The sequence below is a fragment of the Lampris incognitus genome, chromosome 13, assembly GCF_029633865.1.
Source record: "Lampris incognitus isolate fLamInc1 chromosome 13, fLamInc1.hap2, whole genome shotgun sequence".
In the NCBI taxonomy this organism is placed as follows: Eukaryota; Metazoa; Chordata; class Actinopteri; order Lampriformes; family Lampridae; genus Lampris; species Lampris incognitus.
In genome coordinates, this window is record NC_079223.1 from 34,055,409 (window position 1) to 34,076,244 (window position 20,836).

Consider the following 20,836-nt stretch of genomic DNA (forward strand, 5'->3'; position numbering starts at 1 on the left):
CAATTTTGTAAGGCCGTGTACATTTTACCCACTTTTCATAGAAGAGGAAGAAAAATTGCTGCCAAAACTGCATTTTTTTTGCTGATAGGAAACAAGTGTCATGCAACATTATTTCCATAACAACAACTTTCCAGCAGCCACCGCCATCAGTAGGAGTAAGTTACAATGGTACAACACTAACCAGAAACTCCCAAACCAGTGTTTTTCCATGCTGATTCTTCACTATCGGGGTTCCCACAAATTGGCTGTGATAAGTTGATATCATGTCAGCCCCGCTAAAAAGTTGAAATTTTCACAACTTTAGAGAACACAGCACTTTTTCAAAGTGGCCAGTTTCTGCTTGCCTCGCAGTCACTGGCCAATTACATTTATTTAAATAAAAGAGGCTGTTTGAGAAAATTTGAAGAGTGTGACCACAGAGATTGCTGGACATCTTTTTGTATTGGGAAGGTAAATAAACGGAAGTATCTTTACACAGTCAATACAAATTTTTATCATGGTTTGCCTTTCATCAGGCTATTACATAACAGATGGGCCAGAATGGAGGTGTGTGTGTGTTCTAAGGGTAAAGCACAATACACTCAGGTAGAGTTGGACGCGCTGTATCTATGTTTGTATACACTACACCTTCATGCTGTAGTGGGTTTATCTAACTGTAGCTTGGTGCCACACAAACATGTGATATCCAAGCTTATGTAACAAACTAGCCCTCCTAACCCAGGGCTTCCTTATCCCTTCCCCTCCTCTCTGCCCTCCACTTCCAGTCCCAGAATATCTCAAATACCTTCCACTCATTTCAGGCCCTGACCCATAGAAGTTGCTCTCTGGTTGGTCATGTGGGGATCTTGTAAATTTGAGACCTGAGCCTCAGTCAGCACTGAGACTGAGAGTGGGTCTTTGTTGCTGACTTTGCAGGAAAGAGATCAAACTTTTTAATTGCACCACAGAAATTCTGACCTAGTTTATACAGGCGTTTGCTTTTGTGTGACCTGTATTTTTCAGCTAATCTGAATAATGGGTATTGTTATGGTAGCCCGGTCTTGGGCTGATATTGATTTCACCAACCCAAAGTGCTGTAAAGTGAGAGCAGGAATCCAGACTTGTGCAACAAATCTGAAATAAGAACTGCAGAAACCAGATGGCACACATTAGATTTGGCTACTATTTATTTGTCAGCATACATGTATGTCAATGTATTAGTCTGGGGCAGCAGATTAACAATTGAATTGCTGAGGTGAAAAGAAGTTGTCAGAAGTGGGATTCGAACCCACGCCTCCAGGGGAGACTGCGACCTGAACGCAGCGCCTTAGACCGCTCGGCCATCCTGACGTATCTGTATTAATGAAAATATCTCTTGAATGACTGGGAGGAGGAGGGGTGTCGTCAGGCATAGTGAGAAGGCCCAGATAACGCTCTCTCGCTCTCTCTCTCTCTCTCCCTCCCCCTCCCCCTCTCTGGAAGCTTGCAAACCTCTTCTGTGAATCTGTTTTAGTTGTATTTTTTGAAGTTTTACCTGTAAAAAGTGGCATCTCTGGCATGGAAAGCCTGGTAGGGCACAATAAACTGTATGGGCAGCATCCGTCTCGTCAATAAAACTACACACAAACCTACTTGCTCAGTGAATCCAAACACAAACATACTTCATCAGTGAAATCACAAATGCACACATTAACGTAATGCAGCGCAGGAGTTAGCGGAAGTGGAGACAGGGATATGAGTGACATCAATAATGGCATTTGATCTCACCACCGGTATATTACCTTGTTATACAGTATCATATTACAAATCCTAAGTTATCAAGCAATATACAATCATTGTGGTCTGCAATTGTAAAAACACATCCAAAGCAATATTTCAGAGCAGGGAAACCCATTACTTTCTGAGCCTTAACTGAAGAAAAGAGACACAACAATCTTTCATCTGGGCAAACCTGTCAATAACTTTTTTGTCAAAATCCACCAATCCATGAATGAATTCATTTTCAATTGAGAGTAGCAAGTGCATTTAACCTCTGTTGCCCCATAGGGTTGTGTGTGCCAGTAACGTAAACCATGTTTTACTAAACATCTTTGATTTTATACATTTAAAAACAAACCCTTCGTCACATGACAGCAACAGAGTTGGGCTGGAGGTGAGCTGACAATATATGACCACAACATCGATATGTTCATTTTGATTTTGTCAGAACTGAGATGTGCCAAAAAATAAATGGGCCTGCAGCAGCTACCCTGAATTCAGAGGACTGGTGTCGTTTCTACACGGTATAGCCAAGAAACAGGGGTTACATTTGGTTTTGTTGTATACTCCCATTTCTACTTGAATATAACTTCTAATAAAGAGGAAGGAGATGGAGGAGTATTTCCTGTGGGCAGATGTATTCTTGTCAGAACCCCGGAATCCGTGGTCACCATGATAGGCATAGAAAGAGGTTATCTAGAGTCACCAAAGCGGTCCGGGGTGCCACCTTACGGGGCGCTCCGCCAGGATTTTAGATCTGATAAATGCACGCATCCCCGCCAAAGGTCAGCGCTTGTCAGCATGTATTAGCCTAATATACGGTTGTGTATGTGTTTTATATATATATATATATATATATATATATATATATATATATATATATATATATATATATATTATATATATATAACATATATACACAACTGAATCCTGCCCCAACTCGAACATGTGGCAGCATACAAAACAAAAATCAAAGAAAAAAAATAGCCAATCAAGCCCTACAGGACAAAAACCCACAATGAAAAAAAGGAACTACATATAAAATAAGTTGGAATAAGAATACAATCAAATAGAACAGCATACATCACTCATTACTCACAACAGACTAGACACCTTCATCGCAACTTCACATGCCAGTTGGCTCGTTTGTTTTCAAAAGAAGGTTGAATCGGTTCATCTGGATACAACGTTTATTGACTCAACGTTTCATCACTCAACTGACGACTTAAGTCTAAACTGACAACATGTATCCCCGCCCCTTATAAACAATACAGTTGTCGTTGGTTTCGGTCGTTATGTAACTATGTTGTTTATAAAGGGTGGGGATACCTGCAGTCAGTCTAGACTGAAGATGCCACTTAGTTGAGCGATGAAACGTATCTGTCAATAAACGTTGTGTCCAGATGAACTGATTTAACCTTCTTTGAAAACAAACGAGCCAACTGGCAGAGCAAAGAATGAATGATTTGGCTCCAGGGGGACACAAGAGCTTATATTTACTGTAAAACAGCTGTTCTGTGTGTCCTTCAATTAATTTTCCAATTAGTAACATCTTGATTGCATTACAAAATCGAGTGTATTTCGGTTTCTGGTTGCAGAAAACGTAATACTTCCCCATAAGAGTAACATGCTAAATAATATGTTGTTCTTTCTTAAAGCATAAAATGGCAATTTACCATATACAGAAGCAAATAGTTGATGCTATTCTTGTGCTAGGTAAATCAACTTGCAAAACTAGTTGGATGACACCTTTGTTGGCGTTGTAACCCATTGCAAATTATTTCCCTCCCTTTCGCTGAAGAAAAAGCGTTGCCGTTTTTACATTGCATGTGACGTCAGTTTAATTTGTAACCTTTTGTGGGGCGGCGTTGTCAACCTCAGACCTTTAGTTGTTCGTCTGACACGCGAAAGCTCCGTCCGCCTGGGCGCTCCTTTACAAGGCTCCACGCACACCCATTGACCTTCGGCGTTCTGACGTAAATCCACTGTAAACTCCAAGCGACTGTTGTTGTTGTCAGCTCGGAAGAGGGGGTGGGTGCTTTGTTTTCGAAACTGTTTGTAACTGATCAGGTGGAAATATACAAATAAAAAATAATCGCCTGCATGTTTCGACAAGGCTTTTTTTTACACTTCTTAATTTAGTGGTGAGCTAACTAGGTGCCAGTGTAATGGATTCGCGGGTGTCGGAGCTTTTCGAATCGGGATCTGGACAGAAGTCTGGACCTCCAGGAGGAGTTGGGTCTAATCCAGGAAATGGTTTCGGAAACGTCTCTAAAAAAGCATCTTCAAAGAATAACAAGAAAGCAAGGGGCAGATCCTCCAGAGGGTTCAAACCGAGCAATAATCCCCCCTATCTACCTCCGGAGGTGAGATGGAAATTGCCCTCGTTTTAGCCGCTAGCCTGTCCGGCCGGAACACCAGCGGTGATAATGCTAACTCTGGTTGTGCTAATTGTGTAAAATCTAATTGGTCAGTTTTTGTTCGTGGTGCATTGATTGATTCGTTCTGTTGTTAGTATGCAACTGTGTTCGCCATCCTACCCAGTCTGCCTTCCAGTTTCCACGTCCAAGATGTGAAGTTTCCCTGCAAACCAGTGACACGTAGTCAGTTGGACGAAATGAATGAACTGGCTGGATAGGTTTTTTTTTTAATAGTTACCTCTCCTGTGCAATTGCAGTTTGTTATTTTGTACATTTGCCGGGAAATGCACGTAATTACATGACTAGATTTGAATCTTAAAATTACAATAATGCGATTTGTTTGACGAGTGACTCCACTTGTAATAGAGGAGGAGCGCCTGTGTTTGTAAATAGCTTGAAGCCTGTTGGGGTGGGTGCTGTTAAAGGGGGAGTGGATGCGCTATTTCCATGTCCCGAAACCGGATATTATTGACTGTCGAGTAATTATTCACGCATACCTGTTTATTCTTGCATGGTATACATATACAAATGTTATACATATGTAAATGTTGAATTTGCTTCCTCAGAAGCTTGGCTTGTTGTTTGTGATGGTTGGATTCTAGTCCTGATTCGTGAACCACACGAATTTAAGTAAAATATATGACCAATATGTATCCCATTATCTCTGTTGATTTCGTAGCTAATCTTATAGATGTTAATTGTGAACAACATGTAATAACAATGGGTGTGCTTGGGTTTGATCATTTCAGCCGATCCATGAAACCATGTGACCAGACCAAGAGGGTTGTTATGTACAGTTAGTGTACCATTACAATTACAGTTGATGGTAGAGACGCAAGACGTTTTCCCACTTTGGGACCTTTGATTTTCACATTTACCCATTAATATCCTGTGTCTGGCAGCACATGAGATGTCCCTCTCCATAGTTTACCTTTACCAGCTAACTAAGCTTTAGGTCATTTTGAAAAACTGCCAGTGACCACCTATTCATGGCTGCTCATTTGGTCCGATTGCTGTTCTTTGTGTCTTCTAACAATCAGTGGCTTTTGTCTCACTTTTGACAACAAATATCCCTGTTCTCTCTCTCTCTCTCCTACTTTCTCTCTCTCAGGCTGAAGAGGGAAATATAGAGTACAAGGTAAGCAAAAATGCTTTCATATTGAGGCCTAGATGTTGTCACTCATTGTTTGAGAACTAATTCTGTTTTAAAAAAAAACAGATCGTCAAAACCCGTACCTCCTTATTTCAGATTTGGTAGTCCACTCCATACAAAGCTACTGGTACTGGTTTAGAGATGTTAAAATGTGGATTCTTTGGGAAAGGGGTACGCTTGTCAGCGATCTGTCTTCAGAAAAAATGCTTGCCTTGGCATGATGGCACTGACAAAAGTGCATTGGTCATATACTGCATGACAAAGTTCATCAAACAGCGATTGAAGGCGTGTTTTCCCCACCCTGCAACCCTATGTTTATTTGCTGCTTCATCTATCTTGCTGCTTCATGTATCTTGACGTTTATTCACATCAAGTATTTGAGTAGCTCATGATGAACTCTGCAGCAACAAGAAACTGTCATCAGTTAGAAAGTTGGTCGCAAGTGGCCCACCTTGGAAAACCAGTACCTCGGTGGATTAGCAAAAACATTTTTAGGATGATCTGGACAGCTGCTTCTCCCAGCACATAAACAGAAGCTTGTCTGTCTCATAGCATATAGGATTCAATGCTGATACCATTGGGTTAATCAAATTAAGATATTTTTATCTACTGTCGACCTAATATTCAGTTTCTATTTGTCATTTAAGTGTAGCAGTGATCTCAAAGTATTTCTCTCTTTCTGTAGCTGAAGCTAGTGAACCCTACACAACACCGCTTTGAGCATCTGGCCACACAAATGAAATGGCGTCTGCAAGAGGGACGGGGGGAAGCTGTCTATCAAATTGGTGTCGAGGACAATGGCATGTTGGTGGGCCTATCAGAGGAAGATATGAGGGCATCACTAAAGACCCTCCATAGAATGGCAGAGAAGTAAGGCTTGAGAGTACCTAATTATCTTGCTATTCTTTAATCTAGACCTTCACAGTGCCAATAGAGTTAAAGCCATTAAGCCATTTTGAAAACAGTGTTTGGAATTGAACAAAAATGTGCCATACACAAATGTTTTGAGTCAATATCTCATGTTTACCAGCTCAAAATGAGGGATAGGTAATTGTTCTGCTGTATGCATATACCATCCTTGTTATGGTCAAATAAATGCAGCAATAGAAAGCATCTAATCTTAAACATGTTGTTGATTGACGTCTGTTAGAGTTGGAGCTGACATTACTGTCCTCAGAGAACGAGAGGTGGACTATGACTCTGATGTTCCTCGTAAGATTGCTGAAGTGCTCATTCGCAAAGTGCCAGATGACCAGCAGGTAAGGGGAATCTTGCTTTCTGTCTGCAGCTAATTTAACTGCAAGTTGTTGTCGCACTCATGATTTAGAACTCTTTCGGTCCCTTTGTCTATGTATATTTCCCTTAGTTTCTGGATCTGCGAGTTGCCGTACTGGGTAATGTTGACTCGGGTAAATCCACACTGCTGGGCGTTCTGACACAGGGCGAGCTTGACAATGGACGGGGGCGGGCAAGACTCAACCTCTTCAGACATCTCCATGAAATCCAGACTGGACGTACTTCCAGCATTAGCTTTGAGATCCTTGGCTTCAACAGTAAAGGAGAGGTGGGAAAAGTGACAGTAAGAGAGGCTACATGATGTGTGCAGTAGTTCTAGGCAGTCCACAAGTTCTCAGTTTAGTCATGCAGATGACTTGGTCAAGTTCAAACATCAGGCTTGATGTGTAGTCCCTAATGCTCTAGACTTTGGTGTTTATTTCCATTTTTCAGGTTGTGAACTACAGTGAGTCTCGGACAGCAGAGGAAATCTGTGAGAGTGCATCCAAAATGATCACATTCATTGATCTGGCAGGCCACCACAAGTACCTCAAGACCACCATCTTTGGCCTAACCAGTTATTGCCCAGATTTCGCCATGTTGGTCGTCAGTGCAAATACTGGAATCGGTAAGAACTTTTCATCTCTATCAATTTTGTAAGGCCGTGTACATTTTACCCACTTTTCATAGAAGAGGAAGAAAAATTGCTGCCAAAACTGCATTTTTTTTGCTGATAGGAAACAAAACAAGTGTCATGCAACATTATTTCCATAACAACAACTTTCCAGCAGCCACCGCCATCAGTAGGAGTAAGTTACAATGGTACAACACTAACCAGAAACTCCCAAACCAGTGTTTTTCCATGCCGATTCTTCACTATCGGGGTTCCCACAAATTGGCTGTGATAAGTTGATAGCCCCGCTAAAAAGTTGAAATTTTCACAACTTTAGAGAACACAGCACTTTTTCAAAGTGGCCAGTTTCTGCTTGCCTTGCAGTCACTGGCCAATTACATTTATTTAAATAAAAGAGGCTGTTTGAGAAAATTTGAAAAGTGTGACCACAGAGATTGCTGGACATCTTTTTGTATTGGGAAGGTAAATAAACAGAAGTATCTTTACACAGTCGATACAAATTTTTAATCATGGTTTGCCTTTCATCAGGCTATTACATAACAGATTGGCCAGAATGGAGGTGTGTGTGTGTGTTCTAAGGGTAAAGCACAATACACTCAGGTAGAGTTGGACGCGCTGTATCTATGTTTGTATACACTACACCTTCATGCTGTAGTGGGTTTATCTAACTGTAGCTTGGTGCTACACAAACATGTGATATCCAAGCTTATGTAACAAACTAGCCCTCCTAACCCGGGGCTTCCTTATCCCTTCCCCTCCTCTCTGCCCTCCACGTCCAGTCCCAGAATATCTCAAATACGCTTCCACTCATTTCAGGCCCTGACCCATAGAAGTTGCTCTCTGGTTGGTCATGTGGGGATCTTGTAAATTTGAGACCTGAGCCTCAGTCAGCACTGAGACTGAGAGTGGGTCTTTGTTGTTGACTTTGCAGAAAAGAGATCAAACTTTTTAATTGCACCACAGAAATTCTGACCTAGTTTATGCAGGCGTTTGCTTTTGTGTGACCTGTATTTTTCAGCTAATCTGAATAATAGGTGTTGTAATGGTAGCCCAGTGTTGGGCTGATATTGATTTCACCAACCCAAAGTGCTGTAAAGTGAGAGCAGGAATCCAGACTTGTGCAACAAATCTGAAATAAGAACTGCAGAAACCAGATGGCACACATTAGATTTGGCTACTATTTATTTGTCAGCATACATGTATGTCAATGTATTAGTCTGGGGCAGCAGATTAACAATTGAATTGCTGAGGTGAAAAGAAGTTGTCAGAAGTGGGATTCGAACCCACGCCTCCAGGGGAGACTGCGACCTGAACGCAGCGCCTTAGACCGCTCGGCCATCCTGACGTATCTGTGTTAATGAAAATATCTCTTCAATGACTGGGAGGAGGAGGGGTGTCGTCAGGCATAGTGAGAAGGCCCAGATAACTCTCTCCATCTCTGGAAGCTTGCAAACCTCTTCTGTGAATCTGTTTTGGCATGGAAAGCCTGGTAGGGCACAATAAACTATGAGCAGCGTCCGTCTCGTCAATAAAACTACACACAAACCTACTTGCTCAGTGAATCCAAAAACAAACATACTTCATCAGTGAAATCACAAATGCACACATTAACATAATGCAGCACAGGAGTTAGCGGAAGTGGAGACAGGGATATGAGTGACAATAATAGCATTTGATCTCACCACCGGTATATTACCATGTTGTACAGTATCGTATTACAAATCCTAAGTTATCAAGCAATATACGATCAGTTTGGTCTGCAATTGTAAAAACACATCCAAAGCAATATTTCAGAGCAGGGAAACCCATTACTTTCTGAGCCTTAACTGACAGCCAAATAATACGCCCTTTAATAATGCAAAATAGACTCACCAGTGATGTTCTTTGATTGAAAAGATGCACAACAATCTTTCATCTGGGCAAACCTGTCAATAACTTTGTCAAAATCCACCAATCCATGAATGAATTCATTTTCAATTGAGAGTAGCAAGTGCATTTAACCTCTGTTGCCCCATAGGGTTGTGTGTAGCTGCATAGCAATGCCAGTAACGTAACCCATGTTTTACTAAGCATCTTTGATTTTATACATTTAAAAACAGACCCCTCGTCACACGACGGCGACAGAGTTCGGCTGGAGTTGAGCTGACAATATATGACCACAACATCGATATGTTCATTTTGATTTTGTCAGAACTGAGATGTGCCAAAAAATAAATGGGCCTGCAGCAGCTACCCTGAATTCAGAGTACTGTTGTCGTATCTACACGGTATAGCCAAGAAACGGGTTACATTTGGTTTTGTTGTATACTCCCATTTCTACTTGAATATAACTTCTAATAAAGAGGCAGGAGATGGAGGAGTATTTCCTGTGGGCAGATGTATTCTTGTCGGAACCCCGGAATCCATGGTCATCATGGTAGGCATAGAAAGAGGTTATCTAGAGTCACCAAAGCCGTCCGGGGCGCCACCTTACAGGGCGCTCCGACAGGATTTTAGATCTGATAAATGCACGCATCCCTGCCGAAGGTCAGCGCTCATCAGCATGTATTAGCCGAATATACAGTTGTGTATGTTTTATATATACGTATATACATATATATATATATATATATATATACACACACACACACACACCTGAATCCTCCCCCAACTCGAACATGTGACAGCATACAAAACAAAAATCAAAGAAAAAAAAATAGCCAATCAAGCCATTAAGGACAAAAACCCACAATGAAAAAAAAGGAACTACATATAAAATAAATTGGAATAAGAATACAATCAAATAGAACAGCATACAGCACACATTCCTCACAATAGACTAGACACCTTCACATCACCAATGCCTCCTATATGTCGCCATTTTAAACAAATTCCAAAATCATCTCCCAGATGTGAGTTTCTCAAGAGCAAAACTTGATGTTAAGTTTTTCAACCAGTGGCCAAGAGAGGGGCCATTAACCTTCTTTCAGCACAGGCCAATTGAGCGCCTGCCTTGTAATAGACATAGATCAACCATTTTTCCTCTATTAGATAGAGAACAATCATCTGGAAAAAAGGCTTAGTATACACAATTTAGGACTTAGAGGTATTGGAGAGGAGGTCATTTGAGCGATACGGCAGATCACCGACAGCTGGAATATTTGAATCTCCTCACATTCCCACAAGCAGTGATGTAAAGTACCTTGATGAATATTGCACTTACAGTGGGGAAAATAATTTGACCCCTTGCTGATTTTGTAAGTTTGCCCACTTTCAAAGAGTGCAACAGTCTATAATTTTAAGCGTAGGTTCATTTTAACAGTGAGAGACAGAATATGACCAAAAAAAGTGGAATAAAACATATGAATTTTATGAATTTATTTGCATATTTTTGGTCCAAAATAAATATTTGAACCCTTGGACAAACATGTTAATATTTAGTAGAAAAGCCATTATTGGCCAGCACAGATGTCAAACTGTTTTTATGGTTTCTGACAAGGTTTATGCACATTTCGGCAGGGATGTTGGCCCACTCCTCCCTGCAGACAGCCTCCAAATCGTTCAGGTTTCGAGGCTGTCGCCTGGCAACCCGAATTTTAAGCTCCCTCCAAAGATTTTCGATTGGATTCAGGTCTGGAGACTGGCTAGGCCATTCCAGAACCTTGATGTGCTTCTTCTTCAGCCACTCTTTGGTTGCTTTGGTGGTGTGCTTTGGGTCGTTGTCGCGTTGGAACACCCATCCATGACCCATCTTCAGCGCTGTCACTGAGGGAAGGAGGTGTTGGTCCAGAATTCCACGGTACATGGCCCCGTCCATTCTCCCCTCAATGCGATGGAGTTATCCTGTCCCCTTGGCTGAAAAGCACCCCCAAAGCATGATGTTGCCACCCCCGTGCTTGACGGTGGGGATGGTGGTCTTTGGGTTGTACTCCGTGTTCTTCACCCTCCAAACACTGCGAGTTGATCCCGAAAAGTTCTATTTTGGTCTCATCCGACATCACCTTCTTCCAGGCCTCTTCTGAGTCGTCCAGGTGTTTATTGGTGAACTTCAGACAGGCCTGTACATGTGCCTTCTTGAGCAGTGGGACCTTGCGTGCGCTGCAGGATTTTAATCCATGACGGCGTAGTGTGTTACTGTTTGCTTTGTAATTGTGGTCCCAGCTGCCTTCAGGTCATTAACCAGTTCCCCCCTTGTGGTTCTGGGATGATTCCTCACCGTTCGCATGATCAGGGACACCCCATGAGGCGAGATCTTGCGTGGAGCCCCAGACCGAGGGAGGTTGGCGGTGGTGTGGTGTTCCTTCCATTTCCTGATAACTGCACCGACAGTTGTTACTTTCTCTTGAAGATGCTTTCCAATTCTCTTGTAGCCCATTCCAGCCTTGTGCAGGTCTACAATCTTGTCCCTGGTGTCCTTAGACAGCGCTTTGGTCTTGCCCATGGTGGCGATGTTGAAATCTGATTGATTGGGTGTGGACAGGTGTCTTTTATACAGGTAACGAGGTGATGCAGGTGTATTTTATGTGGGTAATTAGTTGGGATTGGGGGTGCATGTTAAAGAAAAACTAACTGGTTTGTAGGAGCCAGAATACTTGCCGTTTGGTAGGGGATCAAATACTTATTTTTCTAAATCAGGTTAATTTTTATAAATTCATGTGATTTTCTGGAATTTTCTTGGGGATTCTGTCTCTCACTGTTAAAATGGACGTACGATTAAAATTATAGACTGTTGCATTCTTTGTAAGTGGGCAAACCTACAAAATCAGCAAGGGGTCAAATAATTATTTTCCCCACTGTATATGGCATTGGTCAGGAATATTAGGATCAAATGTATTTCATTTCACAGGGGTAATTTAATTTCTCATTAGCCAATGATATTGTATTAATCTCAGTCGAGTATTGGTTTGTGCCTTTGAACATATCTAGCCCATTTATCCTCCAAGATGTCCTCTTGCAAGTCTTGTATCCACTCCTGTCTCTTACTTTGTGTTGTCTTTGTGCTGTTCCATAACAGAAATTCATGGAAAATATCTCCAGCGTGGACATTGGAGGTTGTTGCACTAAATTCATTAAACATGCCTGAACAAAATGTCTATGTTGTAAATACTTGAAGCAGCATGTCATACTTCTCACCTTCAGCTCATCAAATATTAGGTTGTTGTCCTCAGAGATTCAGTAGTTTAACTATGCCCTTACTTAATCATACTTTAAATCCCATGTCATTTTTAGCCAGGCTGAAGTGTTCATTGCCCCAAATTAAGATAACGGTAGAGAGTCATCCAGATATTTATGTACTTCCTGCCAGACAACAGTAATGTTTTTCACAAAAGGAAGAACTTTTTTTTTTTTTTACATTTCTTTAAAGGGAGCTGTGAGGAAGCCGGGCCTGAGTGGCAAAAATGTAGGAGGCAGGCTCAAGACATTCTATAGAATAAAAATGTATTTACAGGGTGTAGCTAGATACGAACGAACTGAACAAACTCCCAATAATTGAGCTTGATCTAACAAATCTCAACTCGTAACAATTGAAACATCTTGTGCACACATCTACACCCCCCCCCCAACAACTCCAAAGCTACCGCTTAAATACTCAAGTTGATCAGCAGCACCTGAGTTTAGGCTGCACCACTGTGGCAAGGAAAGCCAACACCTGGTACCAATTGAGATGATGGGACAAATGGTTGCGTTCTCACCCACCTCCCCTCTTAACACCATTAGTCCTCAAAGTCACAGGACAAGACGTCAACGTCCTGAATCCTTGGACCTCTCCAGTCAAGGCAACTCACCCAACTGGATGCCCCCAATGGCTGGGCATCAGGCCTCTCCCAAACAACCTGGCCACCAGAGTCTTATGCCCCGAGCTCAGCAGAGGAGTCAAAGACGGGTGCTGCACCTTCCAACAGCTGCGGACATTCCCGATGGTCCTGTTGCACCCCCTGCTGAAGCTGGGCACACCTCTGCTCCTGCCGCTTGCCTTCCTGCTCCATTCTGGCACCCCTGCCGGACCGTCTCCGCACTAGGCGCCGCCAAAGACCGGACAGCTCAGCACAACCTGGCTGATCCGGCAGCTGACTACTGGCCAAGGACACCATGAACCCCAGGCACATTAGCCGCCCAAAGTCTCCTCTCTCCAGTTGGCATTTCTTCACTGCCTCTTACTGGCCTGGATTCCACTGCTGCCACCAAATGTGGGAAAGCCTGGCCTGAGTGGCTAAAATGTAGGAGGCAGACTCAGGACTGTTTCTATTAAAATGCGATTTCCATACATGGTATAGCTACGTATGACTGAACAAACTCAACTCCCAATATTTGAGCTTGAACTAACAAATAAATGAACAAAGCTCAACTCAGCAATTGAGCTTTAAAGTAACAAAACAAAACTCAACAATTGAGCTTCAAAGTAACAAATAAACAAAACTCAACTCACAACAGTTGAGCTTTAAATTAACAAATAAATGAACAAAACTCAACTCGTATCAATTGAAACATCTCATGCACACATCTACACCCTGATGTCCTACTGCCCCCTAACAACTCCAAAGCTACTGCTTAAATACTCCTTGAGTTGATCAGCAGCACCTGAGTTTAGGCTGTGGCAAGGAAAGCCAACACCTGGTACCAATTGAGATGATGAGACAAATGGTTGCGTTCTCACCCACTTTGTCACAGGGGCAGAGTATAAAACGCTATCCAGCACCAAACCCCCAGAGGACAATTCAATTTGTAACCAGGGCAGCTCAATCTCTCTAGAAAACCAAAACATTGCAGCCTTCAACTGGGCAGCCCAGCAGTACCCCTGCAAATGTGGTAGTTGTAACCCTCCCCTATTGTAAGACAAATATAAAAGAGAGAGTCCAAATCTTGGCTTCCTGATATTCCAAATAAAATTTGAAAGCAGCTTTCTGACTTTTGGGGGGAAATGATGGTGGAGGAGCCTGTGGAATAGATTTCAAAAGATATAAAAATTTAGGTAATGTGTTCATCTTAATTATATTTATTCTTCCCATTATAGACCAGAGGCAATGTCCATCTTGTGACATATTCCAATACTTGAGCTAACATGAGCTCATAATTAGTTGAACTAAGGGTGCTTATCTCTGGTGTTATTGTAATACCTAGATAATTAAAACCTTCTATGGCATTTACAGATGGGTGGGGCATTGTTGGTTTTCTTCTCTTGTTCATTTAGAAACATAATAGATGATTTATCATTGTTCACTTTAAAACCAGAGGAACAACCAAATTGACATCAACTTTAAGAGGGATGGTATTGATTTTTGAAGATCTGATAGAAATACAATGGTATCATCAGCATATAATGTGATATGACGCTGTAGATTCCCTGTCTTGATACCATGAATTGAAGGGTGTGATCTTATTGCTATTGCCAACGGGTCCATGGCTGTTACAAGAAATAAAGGTGAAATTGGCAGGCCTTGTCTAGTACATTGAAAGAGCTTAAACAGCTGTGAAATCAAATCATTTGTAGATACTTGTAGATGAATCAACAGAATTTCAACCCATTTACAAAAGTAGTCGTCAAATCCAAAATGCCTAAGCACCTCCTGTAGATAGGGCCATTCGACTCTGTCAAACGCCTTCTCTGCATCAAGTGACAAACAAGATGGCAGTGTCAGGCGACCCTTCATACACATGGACTATATTGAGCACCCTCCTCATGTTGTGGAAGTCTAGCACACCCCTCTTAACATCTTGAATTGGCTTCAAGACTCCCATCAGTCTATGTGGCAAAGTCATTTCTTATCATGTCCAGGTTTTGAATAATATCCACATTTTGAGCTGATTCAACAACCTACCCTTCTGACTGGGGTGTAGGAATAGCATTTACCTGTTTAGCTAGCAAGGCTGCTAGCATCTATCTCGATGTCCTCCTTGGACGGCTCAGAGTTTGCTTTACTCCTGTTCTATCTCGACGACATATTAATGATTGTGTAGACTGCAAAGTTATTACAAATGATTGGTATTTGTGTCCGTATTTTTACAAGATAATGCACAGCAATTTAAATGAATATCGCCAGGAGCTCACAAAAAGGCATGTGCTTAGTTCAGCGTCATACCCACGCCCCCTCAACATATGTCATTCTATTATTTTTTATTGGCTGCTCTCAGCATGGGGCTAATGTGATCATGCCCCACAGCTCATTATTGAAAATGTGTTGAACATGCACAGCGTTTTCAATTGCTCACTTCATTAAATGAACACTGATGAACCGGCCCCATGCTCACCAAACGAAGAGTGCTAGGAGAAGTACTTACATACTGATATTTGGAATGTATTGGACAGCGCTACCATTGTCGTATTTAATAAGCGTGTTGAAATTGCAGGAAAGTAGAGACAGACAATTTTTCTCATTGACTACACGAACGCGTATGTCATTTATTCTTCCATACAAAATTCCAATGTGAGCAACATGGCGCTGCTCCAGCAATCCTAGTCCTAGCTCCACCCTTTCAACCCGGAAACCCTTTCTTAAAGGGTCCGTGTCTACCTAACACAGAACATCAACCGATTATGGTGAATTGTGCCCATATAGTCCACTACAAGCGTCCCCCCAGAATTCACCATAATAAATAAATGTCAACGTGGAGGGGGGCAGATGGCCCGGCCGCAACGACTTCGCCGAACAGGTGCGGAGGCCGGGGTCCCTACAGGAGGGGCCTTAAGGACCCTGCGGCAGCGTGGGGTAGGGCAGGGGCTGGAGGAACTGTAAGGGCCTTGTTGGGGTATGGGGGCAGGGTAGGAGGGCACCCCCACCGTGGGGGCTGGGCAAGTCCAACAGGTTGGTCCAAGTCCAGGTGAGTCAGGTTGAGGCGATCCACTGAAACGTGCTCTGGCTTGTTGCCGACTTCCACGACAATGTGCTTGTTCCCGGTCTCCAGGACGCGGAACGGCCCATCGTAGAGAGGCTGCAGGGGTCCACAGTGGGCATCGTGGCAGATGAAAACGTATTCTGCCGACTGCAGACTTGCAGGGATGTGAAACTGTGGGAGGCTGTGTTGCAAATTGAGGACCAGTGCGAAAGCTCTGGCATTATCCAGGAGTGTGGTCTGTTGACGGGCTGCAGACCAGGGAGCTGTGGTTTTGGGGATGAAATCCCCTGGGACCCGCAGTGGCTGTTCATAAACGAGTTCAGTGGACAAGGACCGGAGGTTCTCCTTAGGGGTGGTCTTGAGGCCCAGCATGACCCACGGGAGCCTGTCAACCTAGCTGCTATCCTTGAGGCTGGCCCGAAGAGCGGCCTTCATAGAGCGATGAAACTGCTCACACACCCCATTGGCCTGCAGGTGGTATGCGGTAGTGCGGTGGAGCTTCACCCCTATGCTCCTCTGCAACTGCGCTCCAGAGCTCAGACGCAAACTGTGAGCCCCGGTCTGAGGAGAGGTCAGATGGGGTGCTGAACCGGTCGATCCAAGTCTCGATGAAAGCCCAGGCTATGTCGGTGGACGTCGTTGATGACGGTGGGACAACTTCTGGTCATCGTTTGGTGCTGTCCACCATGGTGAGGAGGTAAGTAAAACAGTGGGAGGGGGGCAGGGGGCCCACTAGGTCCACATTTACATGGTCGAACCTCCTTTCGGGCACTGAGAACTGCACCAGGGGGGCTCTGGTTTGGCAGTGCACTTTAGAGCGCAGACACTCCATGCAGGTGTCAGCCCAGTCTCTCACGTCTTTTTTGAGCCCGTTCCAGACGAACTTGGCTACCACTAGTCTTTGAGATGGCTTTTTGCCAGGGTGGGAGAGGCCATGGACAGCGTCGAAAACACGCCGCCTCCAGCAAGTGGGAATGACGGGCCGGGGACGACCCGTTGACACGTTGTACAGGAGTACGGTGGCAGCGTTGTCGAACGCCACGTCCTCAAACTGCAGCCCCGTGACAGCCGTCCTGAAAGCCTGCACGTCTGGGTCAGCCGCCTGGTCAACTGCCATGCAGGCATAGTCAAAACCCAAGTGGATGGCCCCTGCAATGGCCGGGGAGAGGCAGTTGGTGATGAGGTTAATTTTGCCAGCAACATGCTGTACGTCCGTGGTGAACTCCGAGATGTAGGAGAGCTGTCACTGCTGGTGGCCGGACCATGGCTCAGCCACCTTGGCCATGGTGAACGTCAGTGGTTTTTGGTCCCCAAACGCCGTGAACTGGCGGGCCTCCAGCAGGGAATGGAAGTGTCGAACGGCGAGGTAGAGAGCAAGGAGCTCCCAATCGAAGGTGCTATACTTCCATTCGCTGGGGCGTAACTGTCAGCTTAAGAAAGCGAGAGGCTGCCAAGCGCCTTTCACCCACTGCTCATGCACCACCCCGACTGCGTAGTTCGAAGCGTCTGTGGTAATGGCGATCGGAGCCTTGGGTGACGGGTGCACCAGAATTGTTGCGTCAGCCAGAGCATTCTTAGTGTCCACAAAAGCCTTGTCCCTCTCCGCAGACCAGTCCACAGTGTGTTTGGTGGCCTTGCCTTTCAGGGCCTCATACAGGGGTCGCATGAGTTGAACAGCTCGGGGGATAAAGTGGTGGTAAACGTTCACCATGCTGAGGAACTCCTGTAGGGACTTGACTGTGAGCAGTCACAGTAAGTTCACAATGGCATCCACCTTTGACGGGAGAGGTACCGCCCCATCTTTGGTGACTCTGTGTCTGAGGAAGTTGATGGTTGTCAGCCCAAACTGGCACTTGTCTGGATTGACGATCAGCCCGTGCTGGCTGAGCCACTCGAAAAAAGTCCACAGGTGGGACAGGTGTTCCGCTTTGGAGGTGCTGGCAATGAGGATGTCGTCTAGATAGACAAAAACAAAAGGCAGGTCCTGTAACACTGAATCAATGAGGCACTGGAATGTCTGTGTGGCGTTCTTGAGGCCAAACAGCATGCACGGTAACTTGAACAGTCCAAATCGGGTGATCACCGCCGTTTTGGGGACATCCAGCGGGTGGACGGACACCTGATGGTATCCACAGATGAGGTCCACTTTGGAAAAAATGTCTTTTCCAGCCAGATGGGCGGAAAAATCCTGGATATGTGGGTCTGGGTAGTGGTCCGGTGTTGTTGTATTGCCGAGTCGGCGGTAATCGCCTCACGGGCACCACCCGCCGCCAGGTTTCAGGACGACGTGGAGGGGCGAAGCCCATGGGCTGTTGGAGCGGCAAATGATGCCAAGATGCTCCATATTCTTGAACTCCTCCCTGGCGGCAGTGAGCTTAGCCAGGTTGAGGCGCCGAACCCAAGCATAGACTGGTGGGCCAGTGGTGGTGATGTGGTGCTCTACTCCTTGCTTGGTGGTGGAAGATGAGAAGGTGGGCTGCTTGAGGACCGGGAACTCAGCGAGAGGCCGAAGAAAATCGTCTGCGGTGGAGAGCATGCTAAACAGTCTGATGGAGTCCGCTCTGCTGAGAGTACACACATACGAACAGAAGGTGACAGCGTTGGAACAAGTGGTGGTTTTTGACATCCACCAGCAGCCCGTAGGTGCATAGGAAATCTGCGCCGAGGAGGGGGACTTTGGGACTTGTGCCGTGACAAAGTCCCAAATGAACTGCTGTCCTCTGAAACACAGTTCCACGTACCTAGTGCCATAAGTGTGGATGGGGCTGCCGTTAGTGGCTTCCATGGGGGGTCCATATCTGCAGGACAGGATGTCTACTCTCAATGCAGGCAGGACATTCCTCTGCATGCCCGTGTTGCACAGGAACCGCCGTCCAGAAATGGTATCTTGGATGAAGAGCAGCCTGCCAGTTCGGTTGACACACATGGACACTACTGAGCGCCAGCCCCAGCGTTTCCCGCCGCGCTGAAACTGCATGGAGATCAGCACCACATGGCCCTTGGGTCCAGACTTTGCGTGGTAAAAACACAGGCCGTGGTCCTGCCGCTGTTGAGAAGCTGCTGCTGCAGCAGCGACTGTTGTGTCGCCAGGCAGTGGTGACCAAGTTTGGGCAGGAAAAAACACAGCCACGCAGTGCTGTTGACTAGCCAGGAAAAATTCATCAGCCTCCTCAGCCAGAGCATGACAGTCAGTGATGGCGGTGTTGGCTAAAGCGGCCCGTACCTGAGAAGGCAGCTGTCACAGAAACAGCTGGATGAAGAGGAAGTCGAGGTTGTGCTCTCCCAGGAGATCCAGCATCCTGTCCATAAGTTCAGACGGCTTACTGTCACCGAAACCTTGTAGAGAGAAGAGCCAACTGGCCCGTTCAGCGTCAGAAAGTTCAATAGCTTTCAACAGGTGTGCCTTGAGTGTCTCATATTTATCCTGCTGTGGAGGATTTTTGAAGAGGCTCACGACTCTGGTTGCTGTTGAACTGTCGAGAGCTGACACCACATAATAGTATTTTGTGGCATCTGCGGTGATTTCCCACAATGCAAAATGCGCTTCTGTCTGGGCGAACCAAGCCGAGGCTGACAACTCCCAGAACTCCAGCAGCTTGAGAGAAACCACATTTGTCATTGTGTTCATAAAGAGTTGTCTCTGGAAACATCCAGCAGACAAACATCGGGGTCACCAATGTGGAAATTGCAGGAAAGTAGAGATGGACAATTTCTCTCATTGACTACACAAGCATGTGTGTCATTTATTCTTCCATACAAAATCCTAATGCGGGCAACATGGCGCTGCTCCAACAATCCTAGTCCTAGCTCCACCCTGTCGACCTGGAAACCCTTTCTTAAAAAGCCCGTGTCTACCTAACACAGAACGTCAACCGATTATGGTGAATTGTGCCCATATAGTCCGCTACACACGCAACAATATATTACTTGCTACCCAGAATTGTTGATCATGTCGCGCACTGGTGACATCTGGTGAGGCCAGGCCCCACTGACCCCTAATGTAGAGATGTTATTGCTCGTACATGTGACGGCAATGGCAAGAATTATGAAGTATCTTTTTTTTTTTTGGAAATGGGAATGGGGACACAATCTTGAACCTGAGCTTTTGAAGCAAACACTTTATTTTGCACTCCAACACAGCCTTTTGACCTTTTTAATTTTTTGGGTTAACAGTATTCAGCTGCTAATGTGGTTCGCTCAATTGGGACTTGATCCTTTAAACCTTTAGGAGTGATTCCAGACTGAATAAAGTGAATTTTACTGCAATGCTGTTTTTACTTTCTTATTAGATGTGTGCCCGTGAAGAGAAATCTCACAGTTAGGAACAGAAAATAGACAGGGAGAAATCTCGAAGTTAGGAACAGAAAATAGACGAGGGAAAAATCTCGCATTTAGGAACAGAAAATAGACAAGAGGAATAAAAACAAAACAGGTTGAAACTCACTGTCTTCTACCCTAAATCCACTCCTCGCCTTCTCTTTTGTTTTCATCAACATTTGATGATGTAAATGTGTGATCAGAGAGGGAATCAGGTCAGTATCAGCTAGTAAATGGATAAAGATTAGTCACTGTGTGAGTAGGCAGTGTTTCATTTATAGTCATTCAGCATTGATGCACCACCCTGGCAAGAAAACTATTGCCCTCATTGGCAACGCTGTCTTCGGGAGGGGGGCAGAGTCGGCTTGTGTTCGTCACGTGAATGCGGCTCTGTGTGTGTCGGAAAAAACAGTGGTTCGGCCTGGAGTCGCCTTGTCACGAAAGTGGGGAGGCGGTCTCCTTCGAGACTGCCGGCCAGAGAGATGCAGT

General features: G+C 44.6%; 1 protein-coding gene and 2 non-coding genes across 3 annotated transcripts in view; 1 reads left to right on the top strand and 2 right to left on the bottom strand.

Annotated features, from left to right (window-relative positions):
• Positions 1–1,246: 1,246 nt before the first annotated feature.
• Positions 1,247–1,329, bottom strand: trnal-cag (transfer RNA leucine (anticodon CAG)). The gene has a single exon. It is a non-coding gene; the product is annotated as a tRNA-Leu (tRNA).
• Positions 1,330–3,764: 2,435 nt separating this feature from the next.
• Positions 3,765–20,836, top strand: part of gtpbp2a (GTP binding protein 2a) — a 30,228-nt gene continuing 13,156 nt past the window's right edge. The window contains exons 1-6 of the mRNA XM_056291987.1: positions 3,765–4,103; positions 5,269–5,295; positions 5,996–6,180; positions 6,461–6,569; positions 6,677–6,874; positions 7,039–7,213. Of these exons, the coding sequence (XP_056147962.1) occupies positions 3,906–4,103; positions 5,269–5,295; positions 5,996–6,180; positions 6,461–6,569; positions 6,677–6,874; positions 7,039–7,213 (892 nt within the window). The 5' untranslated portion in view covers positions 3,765–3,905. The remainder of the gene's footprint in view (positions 4,104–5,268; positions 5,296–5,995; positions 6,181–6,460; positions 6,570–6,676; positions 6,875–7,038; positions 7,214–20,836) is intronic.
• On the bottom strand, positions 8,482–8,564 carry trnal-cag (transfer RNA leucine (anticodon CAG)). The gene has a single exon. It is a non-coding gene; the product is annotated as a tRNA-Leu (tRNA).